Below are 23,791 nucleotides of genomic sequence, written 5' to 3' on the forward strand. Positions count from 1 at the left end.
TCTAAAACAGCAATATAAAAATCTCTCCAGCTGAGCATGCTACCACTATCATGTGCTAATTAATCAAATAGCGATTTATTTACTGCAAGCCTCGGCAAGTACCAAAGCTTAAGTGCTGTTTAATTGCTACTGGGAAGAAATTTTCAAGTAGCAAAATACAATCAATTGGCAACATTCAGAAAACTGTCAAGATTTGTTTTACATGTACACCTGATTTTTAAATATATTATTAGAGTGCTAAAAATATATAAAATATCAGACTTTGCATGAATAGCATTGTGCTATAATTTCCCAAAAAAGTTTTGAAATAATAGCTGTCCTTCCCCACTCTACATAGCCCAAAAAGATTTAAGTTTTACAGATTGCTAAATTAAATGTTTCCTTTTTCACATACATTTGAATTGAGGATGCACATCTAACTAACCATAATACCTTTGTAAAAGTTAAAACAGGTGGTGCTTAATAGTTTTTAAACAAAATAACTTAGTACATAAATGAAAACAATATAAAGTGTCAATACAACACTGAAGCATAATGCCTGGCACATGTATTTACTGATTAAATAAAAAATGAATGAAAGATAGCCAACATAATTTATATAAAAGCAATATACTAATGTCTAAACTATTAAAGCTTATTTTATGTCATTTTTACAGATAAATTGAAACTATTCCTATATTTTCTGAGGGTATTTTTCTATTTTCTTAGAAATATTTTAATTGTGCTAGTAAATTGTTATATAAGGCAATTGTCACAAACAAGGAATCAGTGTATAAAAAATGGGCTAAAGTGATTAGAAAGCAAACTGAAGGCATACCTATGTAGGACTAATTTATATTTTGGTTATTATTTTAGGGGAGTACCTACTCAAAATCTTTAAAGAGCATTGCAAATTTAACTTCTCTTTTGTATAGCTGAAGTGAATATAAAAAAGACAACAAATTCATTGGACTTGGGTATTCATCAAATGTCCTGAAAGGAGACTGAGGTGGAAGGAGGCATAAAGAAAAGTTAACCCTCATAATAAAGCACAAAGGCAAAGACATTCTTCACCTAACCTCCATGGCACAGCTCCTCCTGCAAACAAAAACCAAGGGCCACGCAAACAACCATTTGTAAGATCTCCTTAGTATCCACAGGAAGTATCATATGTTAGGAAATAATGCTATAGCCCACAAACAGTTTTTTTGCTTCTAAACATAAGTTTACAAGATTATTTTCAGAAGCTGTCATCTACTCTTTTAATATTTACTTTATTAGTTTCAAGAGTAAAAAGATTGGTTAGCAGTTTATACACAACAAACTAAAATTGACTAATTAGAAACATAGAAAGTACTCTAATACCAGATTCTTTATTAACAATAATCCAAGATTTGCCACAATTTTATTATTTGAAGATTTGTACTCAATAATGTTAACACTGTATATAGTTCTAAAGTGAGAGAATGAATTCTTGCACTAGAAAATACTACCCAGACTTCTCCTTTCTACATTTTATGCCTAAAAGAAAGACAGGATACATGTTGTTGATACATAATTGATGCCCAGAAAAAAAAAAAAAAGTTTTTTCTTTGTACTTGTATTAGCAGTGACCTCCACAAAGTACTATGAAAATTCTTGTAATTTATTATATACTGTATATAAAATTCTGCCTGTAAAACGTAACAGTAAAAAAAAATTAGCTTTACTGGTTAAAATGTCCTTTGAGTGACTCGGAATATGTTAAAAACAATGATCATATACTACAGATAGATGAAAAGAAACACAACTTGATAACAGCACACATAAGAAAGAATCTGAGGTTTTAGCTCTCCATGAAATCCACATAACAAGTATGACAACCTAAATTTAAAGTTGCCTTACTAGAACTGCTATGATTAAAAGAAATAAAGGCAATAATCCCCGCCACAACCATACACATCAGTAGTATGAAAAATTCTGGCAAAAATATTTTAAAAGAGATTCAATCAAACTGGATGGCAATCAAAATGATTAATTAACTGGAACTCATATGAAATAAATCAAAGCCCTGGCGATGTTTAATCCAGAAAAGAGAAGACTTAGGAGAATGATTCTAAAACTTTTTGATGTTGAGATTCCTTTATATTGTTAAAAACTACTGGGACTCCAAGGTTTTATTTATAAAAGATATAGGCATACCTCATTTTATGACTTTGCTTTATTGTGCTTCATAGATTAATGGTGCTTCAGTTTTGTTTTGTTTTGTTTTTTTTTTTTCACAAATGTAAGGATTCTGGCAGCCCTGAGTTGAGAAGTCTACTGGTGTGTACTCACTTCAAGTCTTTGTGTCACATTCTGATAATTCTCTGAGTATTTCATTATATCTGTTATGATGCTCTGTGATCAGTGAACTTTGATGTTACTACTGTAATTGTTTTGGGGTGCCACAAACCACGTCCATATTAGATAGCAAATTAAATAATTGAAGGTTGTGTGTGTTCTCCACTGACAAGCCATTTCCTCCTACCTCACCCTTTCCTTAGGCCTCTCTATTCACTGAGACAACAACATTGAAATTAGTCAAGTTAATAAGAGTTCATGTGAAAGGAAGAGTCTCATGTCTCTCACTTTAAGTTAAAAATTTAGAAATAACAATGCTAGGTGAGGAAGTCATAGGCCTCTTGCACCAAACAACCAAGTTGTAAATGCAAAGGAAAATCTAGGCCTCTTGCACCAAACAACCAAGTTGTAAATGCAAAGGAAAAAGTTCTTGAGGAAAATTACCAATGCTATTCCAGTGAACACATGAATGATAAGGTGGCTAAACAGAGCCTACTGCTAATTGGAGAAAGTTTCAGTGGTCTGGATAGAAGATCAAACCAGCCACAACATTCCCTTAATTCAAAGTCTAATCTAGAGCCAGGTCCTAAGTCTCTTCAATTCTATGAAGTCTGAGAGGGGAGGAAAGCAGAGGTTGGCTCATGAGATTTAAGGAAATAATCCGTCTACATAACAGAAAAGTACAAGGTGAAGCATCAAGTGTTGATGGAGAAGCCACAGCAAGTGATCTGGAAGATCTAGATAAGACAACTGATGAAGGTGGCTATATTAAACAACAGATTTTCAATGTACAGCCTTGTATCAGAAGAAGATGCCAGCTAGAGAAAAGACAATGCCTGGCTTCAAAGCTTCAAAGGACAGGCTGATTCTCAGAGGCTAATGCAGTTCCAGTGCTCACTGACCATTCTGAAAACCCTAGTGCCCTTAAGAATGATGCTAAATCTCTTCTGCCTTTCCTCTATAAATGAATAATAAAGTCTGGATGGCAACACAGTTGTTTACAGCATAGTTTACTAAATATTTTATGCCCACTATTGATACCTACCATTCAGAAAAGAAGATTTAAAAAATATTACTGCTCATTTACCATGCACCTGGTCACCCAAAATGGAGCTGTACAAGGATGTCATTTTCATGCCTAACACAACATCCACTCTGCAGCCAGTGGACCAAGGAGTAATTCTGACATTTGAGTCTTTTTATTTAGGAAATACATTTTGTAACGCTACAGCTGCCATAGTGATTCCTCTGATCAATCTGGACAAAGTAGCTTGACAACCATCTAGAAAGGATTCACCATTCAAGATGCCACTAAGAAAATGTGTGACTCATAGGAGGAGATGAAAACAGCAACATTAACCTGCATTTGAAAGTTGAATCCAAAACCTTAAACTGGGAGAACCTTAGTCCCCTCTCCTCATCCTCCTTCAAGTCCCACTTATGGTCACCTTGTAATATTCAGAGAGCACTTAGATTATGGATCTGAATAGACAAATGCTTATAGATAATCATTAGCCACATATCAGTAACTTAAAGATGGGATGGAGTTGTAAAGTGCTTTTATAATATGACATAATTGTTAAAGGCAAGGGCTGACTCGTTTTATTTTGACATGTCATGTCCTAAAATAAATATTGATTCAATATGGGGGGAAAAAAAGGGAAGAAATTGAGTCCACCCCTCATGAATGACTTTGAAGGTCTAAGACTTCCGTGGAGGAAGTCACTGCAGATGTGGTGTGGAGAACCTGAAGAAGTGACTAAATCGTTACAATCTCATGATTAAGCTGGAACAAATGAGAAGTTGCTTCTCATGCAGGAGCTAAGTCATTTCTTGAGATAGAATTACTCCTGATAAAGACTGTGAAGTTTCTTGAGATAGAATCTACTCCTGATAAAGACCGTGAACCTTGTTGAAATGACAACAAAGGATTTAGATTATTCCATAAATTTAGTTGATAAAGCAGCAGCAGGGTTTAAGAGGCTTGACTCCAATTGTGAAAGAAGTTCTACTGTGAGTAAAATGATATCAAACAGTGTCACATGCTACAGAGAAATCTTTCATGAAAGGAAGAGTCAATCAGTGTGTCAAAAGTTCATTGTTGCCTTATTTTAAGAAATTATCCAGCCACGCCAACCTTTAGCAACCACCACCCCATCAGTCAGCAGCCATCAACATGAAGGCAAGACCTTCCACCAGTCAAACGATTATGACTTCCTAAAGGCTTAGCTGATTGTTAGCATTTTTGAGCAATAAAGTATTTTAAAATTAAGGTATGTACATTATTTTTTAGACATAATGCTAATGCACACTTAGCAGACTTTAGTGTGGTAGAAACATAACTTTTATATGCACTGGGAAGACAAAACAAAATTCCATTACTCACTTTATTGTGGTATTTGCTTAACTGTGGTGTTCTAGAACCAAACCAGCAATATTTTCAAAGTATGCCTGTATATCTATAGATATCTATCACATAATAAATTAAAATGAAGAAAACAATAGAAACAATTTAAAATAAGCCAGTTATATAATACTATAAAGATTTTAATGTTAAAAACTCTATTTTCAAAAACTAAACGTGAGAAGAGTGGCATTCATTTGCATTTTAGCATTCATTTGCATTTTGGCACTCATTTGAAAATCTAATATCTAGCTTAATGGAGGACAGCTGAATTCTAACATCTGTTCTTGCATTCAAACTGTTGTGGTGGATTGTTTTCATTGCAATATATGAAGAACACTTGTTATCATACAGATATGTAGTTAGAAAAAGGAGCAAAATTTTGATAGCCTTAATATTTTCATACTTGATTACCTTAAAACCCATTGTTCTATTTTGCACTTTAAAGGAAACTTTTACCCATGTATGATCTTATATTGTGCAATGATCATACGGAAAATACTGGTTCACAGAGGTATATAGATATTCAAAACGTTAATAAAGTTCATTACACAGTATCAAAAATCACATCTAATGTGATTACCAATGTTAATGTCATTATCAATCCCACTAGAATAGTCTTTTTTTTTTTTAATAAAATTTCAATTTTTAATTTTAGATTCAAGGCATACATGTGCATGTTTGTTACCTGGGTATATTGCATGAAGCTGAGATTTGCAGTAGATAAACCCCATCAACGAAGTACTGAGCATAGTACCCAATGTTAGAATTTTTATAGAACTTAAATCTGCCATTGATGTGATTGACCTTGACATCTTTCTAGTATTTAAAGACTGTTCTGGGAGGTAGAGAGGGGTGCAAGGGTTGAAAAACTAACATTGCACTTGAAGTTTATCATGGTCAACACTTCCTTGAAGTGACAGGTTCATTTTCAAGAAAATGTCTGCCATGTACCGAAGATAATAACCAATTGATTTAAGCTTGAAAATCATAGTGACATTTTGGCCTGATCTACAGTCAGGCCTCAGTATCTGTGCATTCTATATCACGGATTCAACCAACTGTAAGTCAAAAATACTTGAAGAAAAAGAAGTATGGTTGTACTGAACATATACCTCCTTTTTTGTTTTCATTATTCCCTAAACAATACAGTACAACACTTTCATTGTATTAGGTATTATAAGTAATTAGAGGTGATTTAAAGTACATAGGAGAATATGCATAGGTTATATGTAAATACTATGCCATTTTATATAAAAGACTTGATATGGTTTGCATATTTGTCTCCACCCAACTCTCTCATGTTGAAATGTAATCCCCAATGTTGAAAGTGGGGCCTGATGGGGAGTGATTAGGTCACGGAGGCAAATCTCTCGTACATAGCTTAGTGCTGTCTTAATGATAGTGAGTTCTTATGGGATCTGGTTATTTAAAAATGTATGGCACCACCCTGTGCCTTGCATCTGCTTTTGCCATGTGATGTGCCTGCTCCTGCTTCACCTTTCACCAATGAGTAAAAGCTCCCAGAGGCCTCCTCAGAAGTCAAGTAATGTCAGTGCCATGCTTGTACAGACTGCAGGACCATGAGCCAATTAAACCACTTTTCTTTATAAATTACCCAGTCTCAGTTATCTATTTATAGCAACATGAGACCATGGATTTTGGTACCTGAAGGGAGTCCTAGAACCAATCCCCCTTACAGGTACTGAGGGACAACTATTACTTCAAGAAAGATATAACAAAGCTGGGGAAAATCTATAAGGCAAGAAAATTCAACAGTATGCAACTGATTTTATGACATATAATTAAAAATACCAAACCAAACCAGTCTGTCTACCTCTTTGGTATGCTTCACAGCACTCTGTTTAGAGCAATGTGTTACTGGCTGACTCACTCATTCTTCATACTAGAAAAAAGAGAACTTATAAGAGTTAATAGTAAACTCTCAAATTTGAAAACTTTATAGAAAAGAAGGTAACCTCCTGAGAGCTAAAATAGATGCTTATAGGAAAAATTAAAATAATAGTCCTCATTAATGAAGACATGGGATGTGAAAATCATCCTCGTCTCACACACAGGTAACAGCCTCATTTCTTATTTTTTGAGATGGAGCACTTTTGTTGCCCATGCTAGAATGCAATGGCGTGATCTCTGCTCACTGCAACCTCTTCCTCCCAGGTTCAAGCAATTCTCCTGCCTCAGCCTCCTGAGTAGCTGGAATTATGGATGCCTGCCACCATGCCTAGATGCCCAGCTTATTTTCTGTGTTTTTAGTAGAGATGGGGTATCACCATGTTGGTCAGGCTGATCATGAACTCCTGACCTCGTGATCTGCCCGTTGGCCTCCCAAAGTGCTGGGATTACAGGTGAGAGCCACCATGCCCAGCCCCTCATTTCTTTTATACTTAAGCAAGTGGTGTTTGATTAACATTTGAAGAATAGGTAGATGGTTAACTGGATGAAGACCTCCGGGTCTTCATTACATCAAGTGTAAATATCCGGGTTAGTAAAAAGCATCCAGGTAGAGTGAACAGGAACTGTAAACACCCTGAAGCAGGAAAAAGAATACCAAGTTCCAGGCTTGGCGTGGCTGGACAACAGAATATAAAAAACACGGTGGTACAAGATAAACCTAGAGAAGAAGGCAGGAGCTAAATCATGCAAGACGTCAAAGGCCATGTTAGGATTTGAATGTTTAAGGGAAATGGGAAGCACCAAAGGACGCAAAGAGGGTGACAAAACCAGCATTTCAATGACAATTTTGGCCATCCTATGGAAAATTAATTGGATTAAGATTAAAGAATCTGGGTAGACTAAGAGACTACTATAGAAATCTAGGTGAAAGAGGGTGTAACCTAGATCAAGATGATGACAATGTCAGTAGGTAGGCCTAAGAGATTAACTTTAAAATAAAACCAATCAGCATAAGACGTGAATTTTCCGAACTGTCTCTGTTTACTTATACATTTATTTTTCTGTATCTTTAATGGTGCAAATAGAAATTTAGGTGTGACCTATTACTTAGATTTTGCTTACAGGCTCAAAGTTCAGTGATAAAATACTATACAATAATACAGAAAGGGGGCAGTTAAGAAATATACCTGTATATCTGATAATAATAAACCAGATATAAAATGAAAAGCACATATATACAATTGCACATTTCTATCAGAAGTTTTGGAAGCATTACTAAATGTATGCTATTGAAGTGTAAATATCAAGTTTCATATAAAGTAACAGACCACATTCGGAAAAATTCTGTAAGTGCTGGCTGCCAAAATTGTTTGCTACTGATAAACAGAATATTATTACTCTTTTGTTGCTAATCTTGCTAGTTGTAATCTCTCATACATATGAAGAAATGTGTATGAGTGTGTATGCCCGCGTGCGCACGTGCACACACACACACACACATATACAGTGATAATAAATGTTGCATGCTTCCAGGAAAACCTAATACACTTAGTTTTAGATAGTACTAGTAATTATCTCACAACTTAATAGGAGTGTAACTGAGAAAACAAAAAGCAAAACATTCATTACAAAAAGTAATGAATGTTCTGTCTACCTGCTAGTTATAAACACCACAAAAATGAAAGCCTTTCATAATTTTAATTAATATTTGCATATGATTTTATATTTCTATAAAATGCTTAATATAAATTCATTTTATGACAAATATTTCTTCTTAAATTTAGGTATTTTAAGGCAATATACCTAAATTTGAATGTGAACTTCTAGATTTCTAGATTCAAATTCAAATCACTTTCCTGAAAACCGATTACCGCATACTGAATATCTATAGTATAAAAATAACCCTGAAGGCAGAATCATAGCAGTGTGTAGCAGAAAATACTTACCAATTTTTCATCAACTGTTATGAGTTGTGTGTCTTGAGTTTGGTCCTGTGCCAATCTCCATTCGGAAGTGCTCAATGACCTGCAGTACAAGACTTTAAATTAAAAAAGGACCCAGGCAATGAGAAGAGAGACAGACAAATCTTACATAAACAAGCTACTTTAACAATATCTGTCTTATTAAAAGGAAAGGAAAGAAAGAGAAGAGGGCACAAAAGTCCTTTTTCTCTGCAATTAGTTCTGTCTGCTGAGTTTTTGGCAGACTCACTTGACAGTTCACAACAGGCTGTGCTTTATGTCAGTCTTCAGGCTCTCTGTCACAGAAAGGCCACCAGTGACAAGTACTGTACTGCTGTCTGTGAGTGTACAGTGGCTGATTTGTCACGACCAGGCAGAAACATGCAAAGCTATACCAACTGTTCTGGAACGCTGATTCTTAAATGGATGGCATCAGAAAAGAAAAGAAAAAAATCTCAATCATAATAAAAAGTTTCTTCACTCTAATTTCACACCAAAAGTAGTTTACATAGGAATTATTTGTATAATTATTTTAACTAATGTTATTACTTTAGTCCTGTAGCCCATTTAAAAAATAGGAGAAAATTGGTTAAAATGAAAATATTAAGTCAGAAGTAAAATGGGCACAGAATCAGCCCGTTTATATTAGCATTTTCCTACTCTCCAAAAAAAATTACTTAACATTAATGGACGTTTCACGTACACATTGTTGTTTATACTACTGAATGTCATACCTATCCCTGACTGTGACATTTAGAATTTTCCATACTATTAGGGTATCTTATACAGATTTCTCTTGCAAAAGTAAGTATATACAACTATGGCTCAAATTTCCACCCCAAATATATGGCATTTGGTTCTTTTTTTTAATACAATACATTCACTATCATAATTTTAATGCAACATAACCAATAATTGACAGAAATAGTCGAACTTTTTGTACTAAAAGTTCAAATTTTGATTATATGTACACAGCCATATAGAAAACTTTATTAATTATAATTTAAAGATAATATAACACAAGAGGCTTTACTGCTTTATGAATATATTTTAAAATACCTGTCAATTATTTCCCAAATTCAAGATGTTATATAATTCTTTATCACTGTAAATGTCCCACTCAGAAATACACCTACACAAAATATACTAACATGGAAATAACTTTAGATGATTTACACAGAGTTAAAATATATGTCCCAGTTGTTATAATATTAAAGAAGTATAATTAAGCACCTCTTAGTATCTATTTTATCTTGGAAATCATTAAGGTCAATAACATGGCAATAAACAAAATTTAAATACTTTTAAATGAATCCACATATTACAAGAAAAACACTGGGTAATGACAAGAGAACTCAGGAGAACTTGAAATATCAGAAAATGTCATTACATTTTCTAAACACAATAAATAGATCCCCCTCATCCTCTTGGGATACCTTTCAAGATGACCACTGGATGCCTAAAACTGTAAAAAGAACTGAACCCTGTAATACATACATACCTATGACAAAGTTTAACTTATACATTAGGCAGTAAGAAATTAACAATAATAAAATAGAACAATGAAGTAAAATAAAGGCTACTTGAATAAAAGCACTGCAATACTGAGACAGTCAATCTGATCACCAAGATGGCTACTAGGTTTTGACTAACACAAGCAGGTATCCTATACAACCTGGATACACTAAACAAAGGGATGATTTACATCCTGAATGAATCAGAGCTGGACGGCATGAGATTTCATCATACTACTCAGAATGGAACAAATATTAAATTCACGAATTGTCTGTTTTGGGAATTTTCCACTGCATATTTGTGTACTATAGTTGACTGTGGGTAACTACAACCATGAAAAGCTACACTATATTTTCTCAAATGAAGAGACTTGTTAGATGAAAACAGTGCAAATTATTAGGTAGATAAAAACTCAACCATTTGTGCAATTTTTGACTACACAAGGGATTTAACTTAATTATGTCTTCATTGTTTAAGAAAATCAGTGCATATTAGTTGTAACCCAAAGTAAAGTTCTTAATTTATAGAACCATACATAATGTACTTTAAGGATAGATATATTTTAATAATTTTAGGTTAACCTCCAACTAATTATAACAATAAAGTTATATAACATCTTTTGTAAACATATGAAATATTATAAACAAATGCATTGACAAAAATTTATCTCATATTGTTATCAAGCTGTATATAAAAGACAATACAATAAAAAGGACAAAAATGTTAAATAAAACAATCCTACCATAAAGTTAAAAAATCACAATGAAAATTTTTGGTAAAAAATTTTTAAAAATAGGTTAGAGTGCAAAGAGATCATAAATTGGGATTTTAATTTTTATTTAAAACAATATATATAATTTATTTCAGAAAAATTTGCCTAAATTAAAAAGTAATGTGTGCTTGTGTAAGTTATATCATGTGATAAGTAACTACCCTAAGCAAAGAACAATTATTAAAGGACTCAAATATCAGATATGGAGAAAAGTTTTCTGCAATTCTGGATGGTTAAGGCAACAATGAAGAAGGTCCAGAGTCCATTATGAACACAGCATTTAATAAGTTATACCTACTGGGCCAGGCACAGTGGCTCCTGCCTAAAATCTCAACACTTTGGGAGGCTGAGGTGGGCAGATCACCTGAGGTCAGGAGTTCAAGACCAGCCTGGCCAACATGGCAAAACCCCATCTCTACTAAAAATACAAAAATTAGTCAGGCATGGTGGTGCGTGCCTGTAGTCCCAGCTACTCGGGAGGCTGATGCAGGAGAATCTCTTGAAACTGGGAGGCGGAGGTTGCAGTGAGCCAAGATTGTACCACTGCACTCCAGCCTGGGTGACAAAGCAGGACTCTGTCTCAAAAATAAATAAATAGATAAATTATACCTACAAAATACAATATATAGTAAATTTTAGACTACACATGAATTATATAGTAAATACCTGTTTGCTAATTACCCTATAAGGAATATCACATCAGTGAATGGTAAAGAAAATATTAGAGTACAAAACCCTTGTTAAGAAAAAAGATATAAGGCCTACAAAGCAAAAAGGAAAAAAATGACAGAAGCTATTACATAAAACCAAAAACATCAAAACCAAACATACTGAAAGTGAAGTGTAAGAAAGACGAGAAGAAAATAATATAAAGTAGAACAGTATGGGATCAACATCTAAAAGAGGTAAAAGTGCTTCTACAAATAAGTACGGGGTCATTTCTAAATTTTAAAAGATGAGCTCAAACAGCAACAAAACAACCCAATTAAAAATGGGGAAAAGACCTGAACATTTATTTATCCAAAAAAGATATACAAATGGCTAATAAGTACATGAAACAATGCTCAACAGAACTAATTAGAGAAATGTAAACAAAACACAATGAGACAGCATTTTACACCCATTAGAATAGTTATTAAAAAACAGAAAATAAGTATCAACAGAAATGTACAGAAATTGAAACCCTTATGGGAGTGTAAAATGGTACCACCACTATGGAAAGCAGTACGGCAGTTTCTCAAAAAATTAAACAGAATTATCCTATGATCCAAGAATTCCATTACTGAGTATATACCTAAAAGAACTAAAAGTAGAGATGTGAATAAATATTTATACACCCATGTTTATAGCAGCATTACTTAGAATAGCCAAAAGCAAAAACAGCCAAAATATTAATAATCATATTTTACTGGGCAATGTACCAAATAGTAGGAAGTGTTCATGTAGAAACAATGACTAATATGTAATCATTAGAAAATAAATGGCAATTTCACTTACTCTGCTATTTAATACTCATTTTTGAGAAAATTAAAAACATTGTTTGCTTCACGGGTTTGCCTTTATTTTTGCCCATCTGTTTTGTTAATTGGCCAGTTCATATTTCAGGTGTACAGAGTATCATTCTTAATTTTCAGCCCAAAGGATAAACTCTGAGGGTTGTGATTATTATTATCAATTACCATTACTGGTCAAGGTAGTTATAAGTGTATAATCCATTTATTCTATTTTTCTGTATAAGTTTCCTGAAAGAAAAAGAGATATTCTAGAAATGAAAATCAATAAACCTTATTTCTATTCATGATTTTTATTAGTAAACCTTATTTCTAACTCTGGTTAAGTAAAACAATCTGGTGAGACTGTTTTAGTTAACATTTTTCTTTTTTATTGTGTTGTCTTTTACATACAAGTTGATAACAATATGAGATAAATTTTTATTTATAATAGTTCATATGTTTACAAAAGATATTATATAAACATATTTTGTTGTATATGAGCAAATATCAACTCCTCTGCCTTTAGGTTTTATTCTTTGAAAAATTGAGAAACTTATTACTCTAAAGTTTCTTCTAGTGATGACAGTCTATTTCATTCTAGTAAGTAGAATTGAAGGTAGTTCTACTTTGTTTTAATATTCTCCTGTGGAAATGCAATGCAATCATCACCCAATTCACACAATAATCTGTTTTTCTTTAAAAAAAAAAAAATCTTTCAAAACCATATATATACACCACATTTTCTTTCTTTCTTCATCCACTGATGAACATTTAGGTAATTTTGCTAAAAACATTCATGTGCAGGTTTCTGTGTGGACATTAAGTTTGCCACTCATTTGGGTAAATACCCAGGAGCACAATCACTGATTATGTTAAGACTGTGTTTTAGCTTCATAAGAGACTGCCAGACTGTCTTCCAAAGTGCTGTACCATTCTGTATTGTCACTGACAATAAATGAGACTTGTTGTTCTCTTCATCCTTGCCAGCATTTGGTGTGGTATTTTGGATCGCAGCCATTCTAACAGGTGTGTAGTACTATTTCATTGTTGTTTTAATTTGTAATTCCTGAATGACATATGATGTTGAACACATTTTCATATGCTTATTTGTCATCTGTATATCTTCTCTGGTGAGGTGTCTGCTTAGATCTTTTGCCTACTTTTTAATTGGATTGTTTTCTTACTGTTGAATTTTAAAAATTATTTGATACTGAAGATATAGTTCTTTATTAAATACGTGTTTTGCAAATATATCCTCCTAGTCTGTGGCTTGTCTTTTCATTTTCTTAAAGGTATCTTTCACAGAGCAGAAGCTTTTAATCTTAATGAAATCTGATTTAATTTTTCATTCATGGGTGATGCTTACAGTGTCTTTCTATCCATGTATCCATTAGGATCTTCTATGATATCCTTCATCAGTTTTCTAATTCTCTCCACATAGATCTTGTAAATTTTAATACTTCAAAATATACTTTTCAAAAAGTCTTAAATACTGAAAAGATTTTTTTTAATTCACACTGAAAAATAGTATCTGAATAACACTACTAACCTAGCTTACTAATACTATGTCCCTTTTGAAACAAATTAACCTATTAACTAAGAATAAAGTTAGTAAAATTTCCCTGTTCCTTGTAGTGGTTTGAAACTGTGACTCCAAATTTCTTTGACACTCTTCCCTCCCACTAACAGCTGAAGTCTATATCCGTTCTCCTAAAATCTGAGCTCTGTGATTGCTTGATCAATATAAGAAAGTCAAACTGAAGTTATGGGTGTTTCCAGTGTCAGACCTTAAGAAACTAGCATTTTTCACTTCCTGTCTCTTAGAATATTGTTTCTTAGGATGTTTCACTTTTGGAACCCAGCCACCAAGTTGTAAAGAAGATTAAGCTGTCCCACAGAGAGATCCACGTGAAAAGAAATTGATAGCCAATACCATTTTGCCAGCCATGTGGGTAAGGTATATTGAACATGAAACTTCCAATGGAAGTTAAGCTATCCCAGCAGACACCACGTGGAGCAGACAAACCTCTCTGCCAAAACCTGCCCAAATTGTACATTTGCAAGCAAAACAGAGAAGACTACTGTTGCTTTAAGCAACTGACTATTGGAATGGTTTGTGTCCAGCTATAGATTAAAAACTAGCCCTATAAATAACTGAATATGGCTTTATGAACATTAAAATTGAACCAGTAATTTCAAAGGACCAGAAATAATGTGTTGGACTTTTAGACAAAGTAAAAGTCCTAATCCTATAAAAACCATTATGGAGTCAATTAATCCTTGCCTTTTGATTAGAACTAATTATGTTTGTTGTCAATTTTTTACAAATTAAATTAACCCAGATTCACATTAAATCATAAATTTCCATGAAATAAATTAGCATTTATTTCCATGCTAAGCCACAGGAAATATTGCTGAAAGTTCTAATTGAAATGATAAAATAATATATACATATTCTCCATACCACAATAATTTCCTCACACCTGAAATGTGTTAACATTAAATCTTTGAAAACTTTTAAGTTAATAAACTTGAAGCTTTTCAATATCTTGAATCAATAAAGAAAATTTAAACTTTCTTCAGCATACTGTATTCATTAGGCAGAAAAAAGAGAGAACCAATTATTAATGGGAAAATTAAAGATAAAAGGTCAAGGGACCATTTTATTATTTTATTTACTTTTTGACACAGAATAGGGCTTTATCACCCAGGCTGGAGTGCAGTGTCATACGTCTGGTTCACTGCAACCACGACCTCCTTGGCTCAAGCAATTCTCCCACCTCAGCCTCCCGGGTAACTAGAACTACAGGCACACACCATCCCTCTTGGCTAGTTATTTTTATTTTTTGTAGAGATATGGTTTCACCATGCTGCCTGGGCTGGTCTTAAATTCTTGGGCTCAAGTGATCCTCTTACCTCAGCCTCCCAAAGTGCTGGGATTACAGATGTGAGACACCAAGCCCAGCCTAAGGTACCATGTTAACATTCTGGAAAGACTAAGTAAAAGAAAAACAAACCCACAAATGCTTTGTTTAAATTAGAGAAAACAATAGTGAAGATAATTTAAAATATCTTTAGAACACCATAACTTCTTTTATTCCCAAATTTATTGCAATAATTTCCAATCTTCATCTACAGTACTGGATATTATCTTAAAATGTTCAGCTGGTCAAATCAGTAAAAAGTAAGCATCTCCTGCTCATAGAGGAGGAAAAAGTAAGAATCCTTTTTCCCGTTCCTCTGAACCAGGTAGAACTGTGGTAGTAACTAACAGCAGTTGTGTCAAAAACTGAAACTGAAAATAATCCTTTGAGTCATCCAACAGATTATAGAAAGATTTATGCAAGAGGGATAAGGGTAATTATGCTCACATAACAGACTCTGAAATGGAATTGAGGAGTAGTAAGTAGGAGAATGGGGGCAAGATACCGGAGGATGGTAACAAAGAAACTGGAGGGTGTGATGGAAAACGTAAAGGAGAAATAAAAGTGTTATCTACATTTATAGCAACAGGTTATCCAAATGAATATACATGAGGTAAAATAAGACATGAGGTGAAAATAAGGCGAATAAGAAATAAAGATGTCATGGTGATGACAGTAATTATATTACAAAACACAAAGAATATATGAAATGTCAACATTTAAGAAGCTCAAATCATTGAGCTACCTTGGCTACAAAAGAGTAAGTGTACTGGTTTGGAATGCCTTAATGGAAGAAACTCTGTTGCTGTCCTTTAACATGTCTTATTAATAACGAGGAGCAAATTTACCACAAAGATGTCAATTATTAACTTATAAATTAAATACAATAGTAATAAAATAATCCTAATAGAATTTTTATAAAACCAGGTGATTCTCATGAGGGAGAAAAAATTCATAAAAAATAACCAAGGAAATTTGAAAAGCAATAATAAAGATTTCCTTACCAGATAACAGACTACTGTAATTAAAATATCACGGTATACGCACAGGCACAGACATATACATCAAACAGATCAGAGTACAAAAACAGACTATGCAGATCTGTAGATACTACATAAAAGTACAATTTAAAATCAGTAGCAAAAAGGTGAACTATTCAATAAATAATAAATTAATAATTAGTTAAATAGTTAAATAAATTTGTTAAATGAATAAATTAGTTAATAAATAATAAACTGAGACAACTGGCCATCCTTTCATCTAAGAACAATGTCTGAATCCCTTTCTAAAAGAATTACATCATATACTAGAGAATTCCAGATGGAATTTAAAATCTACACACACACACACGCATATATACAAATGTAATGTGTGTATGTGTGTGAAAAAAAATACTGGGATAATATATAAAAAAAGTTTGTTTGAATGACTTTTGAGTGGATAAAGTCTTCCAAATTAAGGCGAAATACCCACAAATTATGAATGAAAAATAATCTCTGAACAACAAAAGGCATACAAACTAAATTCATATAAAGGAAAAATCAGAGATAATAAGTAAAACATATAGTAGATAAAAGACTAACCTCTAGAGTAAAGGAAAAAAATGCTTACAAAGCAAAAGAAAAATCATTCGAAAAGGGAGGGGGAAATGCAGATGATATAAGCACAATAAACATTACTATTCATGATATCAATAATCACTTTAAATGTGAATAGTTTAAATATACCAATTAAAATAGACTATCAGAGTAGATTAAAAAAATAAGACAACTACATGTTACTTTGAAAAGAAACCCATTTTTAAATATAAAGACACATTAAAAGTAAAGTGATGGAAAAAGACATAACATGTTAACACTAATCAAATCTTGCTTCAGTAGCTACATTAATGTCAGACAAAGGGGACTTCAGAACAAGAAAAATTATCAGGAATGAAAAAGGCATACATAGTGATATAGGGGTCAGTTCTCCAACAAGACATAACAATCGTTAATGTGTATGCACCTAACAAAATAATGTCAAACTATGCTAGGCAAACACTGATGAAACTTCAAGGAGAAATGCATTATTATTGTTGGACACTTTAAATTCTTCGATTAGTCACTGACAGAGCCAGTAGGCAGAGTATTAGTAAGAATATGGTTGAACTAAACAGCACAATCAATTAACTGGATATAATTGGCATCTGTCAACTGCTTCATCTAACAATGGCAAAAGACTCATTCTTCTCAAACTCAAGTGAAACATTTGCCAAGATGGGCCACATTCTTGGACATAAAACATACCTTAACTAATTTAAAAGAATAGAAATCACACAATGCAAGCTCTCAGTCAGCAATGGAATTAAAATAGAAATCAGTAACAGTAAATTAGAAAATCTCCAATTGTTTGGAGATCAAACAACATACTTCTAAATAACTCATGGGTCAAAAAAGGTCTCAAGAAAAATTTTAAAATATTTTGAACTAAATAAAAATACAGTGTTCCAAATTTGTGGGATGCACCAAAAACAGTGCTTAGAGAAAAATTTATAGCTCTGAATGCATATATTAGAAAAGAAGAAAGAGTTCCTATGGTGGAAGCTTAGATTATTTAGTTCAATAAGCTCTTTTTCCCCCTAGTCGCCTATGGTGGAAGCTTAGATTATTATTATTTAGTTCAGTAATCTAAGCTTCCAGCATAGGAAACTAGAAAAAAAAAAAAGGCAATATAAACCTAAGGCAAGAAGAAGACAAAAAAAAAATAATTATAGTAAACATCAATTAAATTGAAAATGGGAAATCGGTAAAGAAAAATAAACAAAACCAAAAGCTGTTCTTTGAAAAGAGCATTAAAATTGATAAACCTCTAGTCAGGTTAACAGAGAGAGTGAGAGATATAGAAAGAGAGAGAGACAAAACACTAATATATAAAATGAAACAGGCGTCATCACTACTGATCCCATGGACATTAAAAGATAATAGATAAATATTATGAACAACTCTAAACCCACAAATTTGATAACTTAAATGAAATGAGCTAATTATTTGAAAAACAGGAATTACTAAAACTCTCACAAACAGCAATAATCTGGACAGGCCTATATCTATTAAAGATATTAAATCAATAATTAATAACCTTCCAAAAAAAAAAAGCACAACAATGTCCAGATGGTTTCATGGTGAATTCTACCAAACATTTAAGGAAGAAATGACACTAAATCTCTACAATCTCTTCTAGGAAATAGAAGCATGCAGTAACTCATTCTATGGGACCAGCATTACCCAAACATGAAAACTAGATAAAGGCATTACAGGAAAGGAAAACTACAGACTAATTCTCTTGTAAGTATATAAGTATAGATGCTAAAATCCTTAACAGATATTAGCACTGAATTCAACAATGCATAAAAAGATTTACATACCATGACCAAATGGGATTTATTCCAGGTATGATTCTAAAATTCATATGGAAAAACGAAAGACTCAAAATAGCCAAGTAATACTGAAGAATGAAGTCAGAAGACCCGTATTACCTGACTTTAAGACTTACTACACACTGCACAACTATAGTAATCAAGACTGTATTAGCTATAACATAAATAAATGAATGGAACAGAAATAGACCATTCAAATACAGTTAACTGATCTTTGAGAAAGAAAGGCAACTCAATAAAGACACTTTCTTCAATAAATTATGCTGGAACAACCAGACATCCACATGCAAAAAATTAGTCTACACAGTGACAATATACATTTCATAGAAATTAACTGAAAATGGCTCATAGACCTATAAACGTAGGAGGCAAAACGATCACATTTCTCAAAGATAATATAAGAGAAAATCTAGGTGACCTTGGGTTTGGTAGAGTTTTTAGATACAATGCCAAAACAATGATCCATGAAAAGAAAATGAGTAAGTTGGACTTCATTACAATTAACAGCTTTGGCTCTGTGAAGGATACTGTTAATATTAAAAAATGAAAAAACAAGCCACATGCTAGGAGAAAGTATCTGCAATACATATTTCTGATAAAGAACCTGTATCTACAATAAACAAAGAACTCTTAAAACTCAACAATGCCGGGTGTAGTAGCTCATGCCTGTAATCCCAGCACTTTGGGAGGCTGAGGCAGGCAGATCACTTAAGGTCAGGATTTCAAGATCAGCCTGGCCAACATGATGAAACTCTGTCTCTACTAAAAACACAAAAAATTAGCCAGGCGTGGTGGCACATGCCTTTAATTCCAGCTACTCAGGAGGCTGTGGCAGAAGAATCACTTGAGCCCAGAGAGGCAGAGATTGCAGTGAGCCGAAACTGTGCCACTGCACTCCAGCCTGGGCAACAGAGCGAGACCCCATCTCAAAACAACAACAAAACTCAACAATAAGAAAACAACCCAACTGAAAAGTGGGTAAAAGATCTAAACAGACACCTTACCAAGAAGATACACAGATGACAAATAAGCATATGAAAAGGTGCTTGGTATTATATGTCATTAGGAAATTACAAATTAAAATGAAGATAGCACTACACACATATTAGAATGGCTAAAATAAAAAATACCACATCAAATCCTAGAAAGGATGAAGAGGACAGAAGTCTCATTCATTGTTGGTGGGAATGCAAAATGGTACGGCTAATTTGGAAGACAGTCTGGCAGTTACCTACAAAGCTAAAACATAGTTTTAACATACGATCAGCAACTGTGTTCCTAGGTATTTACCTAAATAGCTGAAATTATATATCCATATAAAAACATGCAAAATAATGCTAGGAAAATGAAAAAGGAAACCAGGAGATACTATTTCATCTCCATTAAAATAGCTATTATCACCTCCAAAAAACCAAAAATCAAACAAATAAAATGTAGCAAGGACTTGCAAGGATGTGAAGAAAATGGAACACTTGTTCACTGCTGGTGGAAATGTAAAATGATACAGCCATTACAGAAAACAGTAGGGTGATTCCTCAAAATATTTAAAATAAAATTACCATATTGGCATTAAGTACATTAACATTGTTGTGCAACCATTACCAGCAGTTTCACTTTGGGATTTATATTCAAACTAAAACAGGTACTAGAACAGGTATTTGTACACTCATGATTACAGCAGCATTATTCACAGTGGCCAAAAGATAGAAGCAAACCTACTGTCCACTGGCAGATGAATGTGTAAACAAAATGTATGTACATACAACTGAATATTATTTTGCCATAAAATTGAAGCAGATTATGACATACGCTGCACCATGGATGAACCATGAAAACATTGTGATAAGTTAAATAAACCAATGACAAAAAATAGTATATAATTATATTTAAATGGGGTATCTAAAGTAGTCAAACTCATAGAAACAGAAAGTAAAATGGTGGTTGCCAGGGGCTTATGGGAGAGGAGAACAGAGAGTTACTGTTGAATGAGTACCGACTTTAGTTTTAGAAGATGAAAAAGTTCTGGAGATATATGACAGTAATGGTTGCACAACAATGTGAATGTACTCAATGCCAATGAATTATGCTTAAAAATGTTTAAAAGGTAAATTTCATAGTATGTATAATCTACCACAATATTTTAAAAAGAGCATGCCTTGTGAAGAAACAGATAAACCCTGCTTTACAACACCAATAAAGACACGCACACAAAGATTTATAACTCTGCCTAGAGACAGCCTCTTGATATATGTATGTAAAAATACCATGTTTGTATTTATTAATCACTCTTCTCCTCGGAAAATTTTAGAAGTCCAGACTGAAGCTGTTGAACTTCAATATGATTATTCATTTGTACTGCCTCATGGAGCAAAATTTCCCAAATTATATACTTTTTAAAAATGACTAGTGCTTGTCAATGTAATACAAAATAAGTGATACTTTTTGTTGTATGTCCTACCGATTACTAACCTCTTGATTTTTTAGACTTTGCACAGCATCATTATTCAACATGTATTTTACATAAAAATAGTTGATAATTGTGAATCTTTCTTTATTACTAGATTTATGTTATAAGCAAGCATATAAGAGCAAATCTTTAATATACTTATGAAAATTTAACAGACAAACAAAAGGAAAAGGATGTCCAATGAACCAGTTTACTCCGCTACTGGACATTTTTCGCTAAACTGCCTAGCTCACCTTTCAGTATCAAGATCCTTCATTCAATCAAAACAGGATTACTTCAAAGCTACTTGGCATGTTTTAAAAAATAATTCTACCAATCAATTATGCATAATTCTGAATATTCATCAAAAGACTTGCTAGTCATTCTAGCTGGGCATCCATATTCCAGTTCTTCTCTGTATTAGTCAAGATTCTCTAGAGGGACAGAACTAACAAGATAGATAAATATATATATATATTTCATTAAGTATTAACTCACACAATCACAAGGTCCCACAATAAGCCCTCTGCAAGCTGAGGAGCAAGGAAAGCCAGTCCGAGTCCCAAAACTGAAGAACTTGGAAGTCCGATGTTCAAGGGCAGCACGGGAGAAAGATATACGGCTGGGAAGCTAGGCCAGTCTTGTGTTTCCACGTTTTTCAGCCTGCTTTATAGTCTAACTGCATGGCAGCTGATTAGATGGTGCCCACCCAGATTAAGGGTGGGTCTGCCTTTCGAATCTCCTTTGTCAACACCCTCACAGACACACCAAGGACCAATACTTTGCATCCCTTCAATCCAATCAAGTTGACACTCAGTATTAACCATCATATTCTCCTACTAACCTTATTTTGAGACTACACTCCCATTGCCACTTCTGGTTAGGTGTAGGAACGTAACTTACTTAAATTAGTGAAATAGAAGGGGAAATGACATTATCCAGCAGCTTTAGAAGTCAATGCATAACTGCCTCTTTTCATACATCCCAGCAACCAACAGTGGTTTGTCTGAGTTCCCAAGTGAGGATACATGGAGTAGCATTCCTGACTGGTCCCATAAGGGATATACAGCATGAACAAGAAATAAATCTCTGTTATTTTAAGCTATAGGTATTAAGGGTTTAGTATCCTGACTAATACAGCTTGATAAGCAATTCTCTATTCAAATACTTCTCAAAGGACTACCACATGAGAATTTAAGTTGTATGAGGTCTGTATTATATTGACTAAGGTTGGGAGTGTTACGGCTTGAGAGTTCACTATTTTCAAGGAAATCAAGATGTTGGTTTTAAAAAGTGACATCTTTTAAAAAGATGGTCTTTAAGGGCAGAATAATTTATTTTCTTACGCTTTTGAAGGTCCGAAGAAGTCAAAAAGCCATTAGATGATCTGCTTCACAACTGCTCTAATGCTACTCTGTCATCTTGGAGAGACAGCCCCTAATTTTTTTTTAAAAAGATGGCTATGTGTTTTCTCATCATTTTGAAGTTTTCTAACTTGTCACTTTTTGCTTCAGTTTAGGATTTTTTTGGTCTAAAACTTCTCTGTATTAGCCCTTAAACCACTGGGATTACATTTGTATCAAAAATACATATAAAATAAAATAAAAAGTGAATTGAAAAAATATGCTGAAATTATAGGGCATGATTTTCATTGTTTGACAAAATTATATCGAAGGGAAAGCTAGTTGGTACAAGCTGCATACTTCAATTCAAAGATAAAGTGCCTAAGAGTGACTATTTGTAAAAAGACTGACACACTGTTTTCTAAAAAGCTGATGATCACACATCTTTAAGAATAACAAATACAAGCAGAAGAAAACAAGTATCACCAGCATTCATATTGTTTTTCACTTCATGAAACAAACTGGAAAAGAGTCATGTAGTAACTTCAGAGTTAGTCAGACTCATGTAAAATTCCAGATCTGGCACTTAAGAGCAATATAATCTTCAATAAATTATTTCACAACTCTGTACTTCAATTTCTTCATCTGTAAAAATATGGATAATAATATCTCAAAGAATTACTGGTAGAATTTAATAACTAGTTAAGTAATTGGCATGAAGTAGCTGATGTATGGAGAAACAAATGTTCACTTCTTTCCCTCTAGTAACAAGCAGAACCAATTCATCAGATGGCAATAGAGAAAAGAGAACCCCTCTGAAGGCTCAGACGATTGCTAACATGCTTGAGCAGTAAAGGATTTTTAAAGTAGGGTATGTACATTGTTTTTTAGACTTAATGCTATTGCACACTTAATAGTCTACAATGTGGTGGAAAAATAACTTTTATATGCACTGGGAAACCAAAAAAAAAAAAATTGTGTGACTCACTTTACCATGGTATTTGCACAATAAAGTGGTGGTCTGGAACCAAACCTGCAGTATCTCCAAGAAATGCCTGTACACTTATTAATCATTTATTAATAATTGGCCTCTCTGCCTCTAGTCTTCTCTTCTTCAAAGGCACCATGAACCTAAACCAGTAATTATATCCAATCATGCAACTCTTTTAGTTTAAATCCTTCATTGACTGAGTGGAAATTTACCTTAAAAAATGAAAGTATTCCCAGGCATGATGTCACACCTGTAATCCCAGTTCTTTGGGAAACTGATGCAGGTGGATTCCTTAAGCCCAAGAATTAAAAA

At 33.4% G+C, this 23,791-nt stretch overlaps 1 protein-coding gene across 5 annotated transcripts in view; it reads right to left on the reverse strand.

Moving 5' to 3' along the window:
- Nucleotides 1–23,791, reverse strand: part of NDUFS4 (NADH:ubiquinone oxidoreductase subunit S4) — a 128,902-nt gene that overhangs the window by 61,474 nt on the left and 43,637 nt on the right. For all 5 annotated transcript variants that reach the window (XR_013532313.1, XM_017969926.4, XM_002744985.7 and 2 more), the window contains exon 2: nt 8,566–8,644. Coding sequence is in view for 4 of the 5 variants with exons in the window: in XM_017969926.4 (XP_017825415.1) it covers nt 8,566–8,644 (79 nt within the window). In the remaining variant the exon portion in view is untranslated. The remainder of the gene's footprint in view (nt 1–8,565; nt 8,645–23,791) is intronic.

This window comes from Callithrix jacchus, chromosome 2 (genome assembly GCF_049354715.1).
Source record: "Callithrix jacchus isolate 240 chromosome 2, calJac240_pri, whole genome shotgun sequence".
Lineage (NCBI taxonomy): Eukaryota > Metazoa > Chordata > Mammalia > Primates > Cebidae > Callithrix > Callithrix jacchus.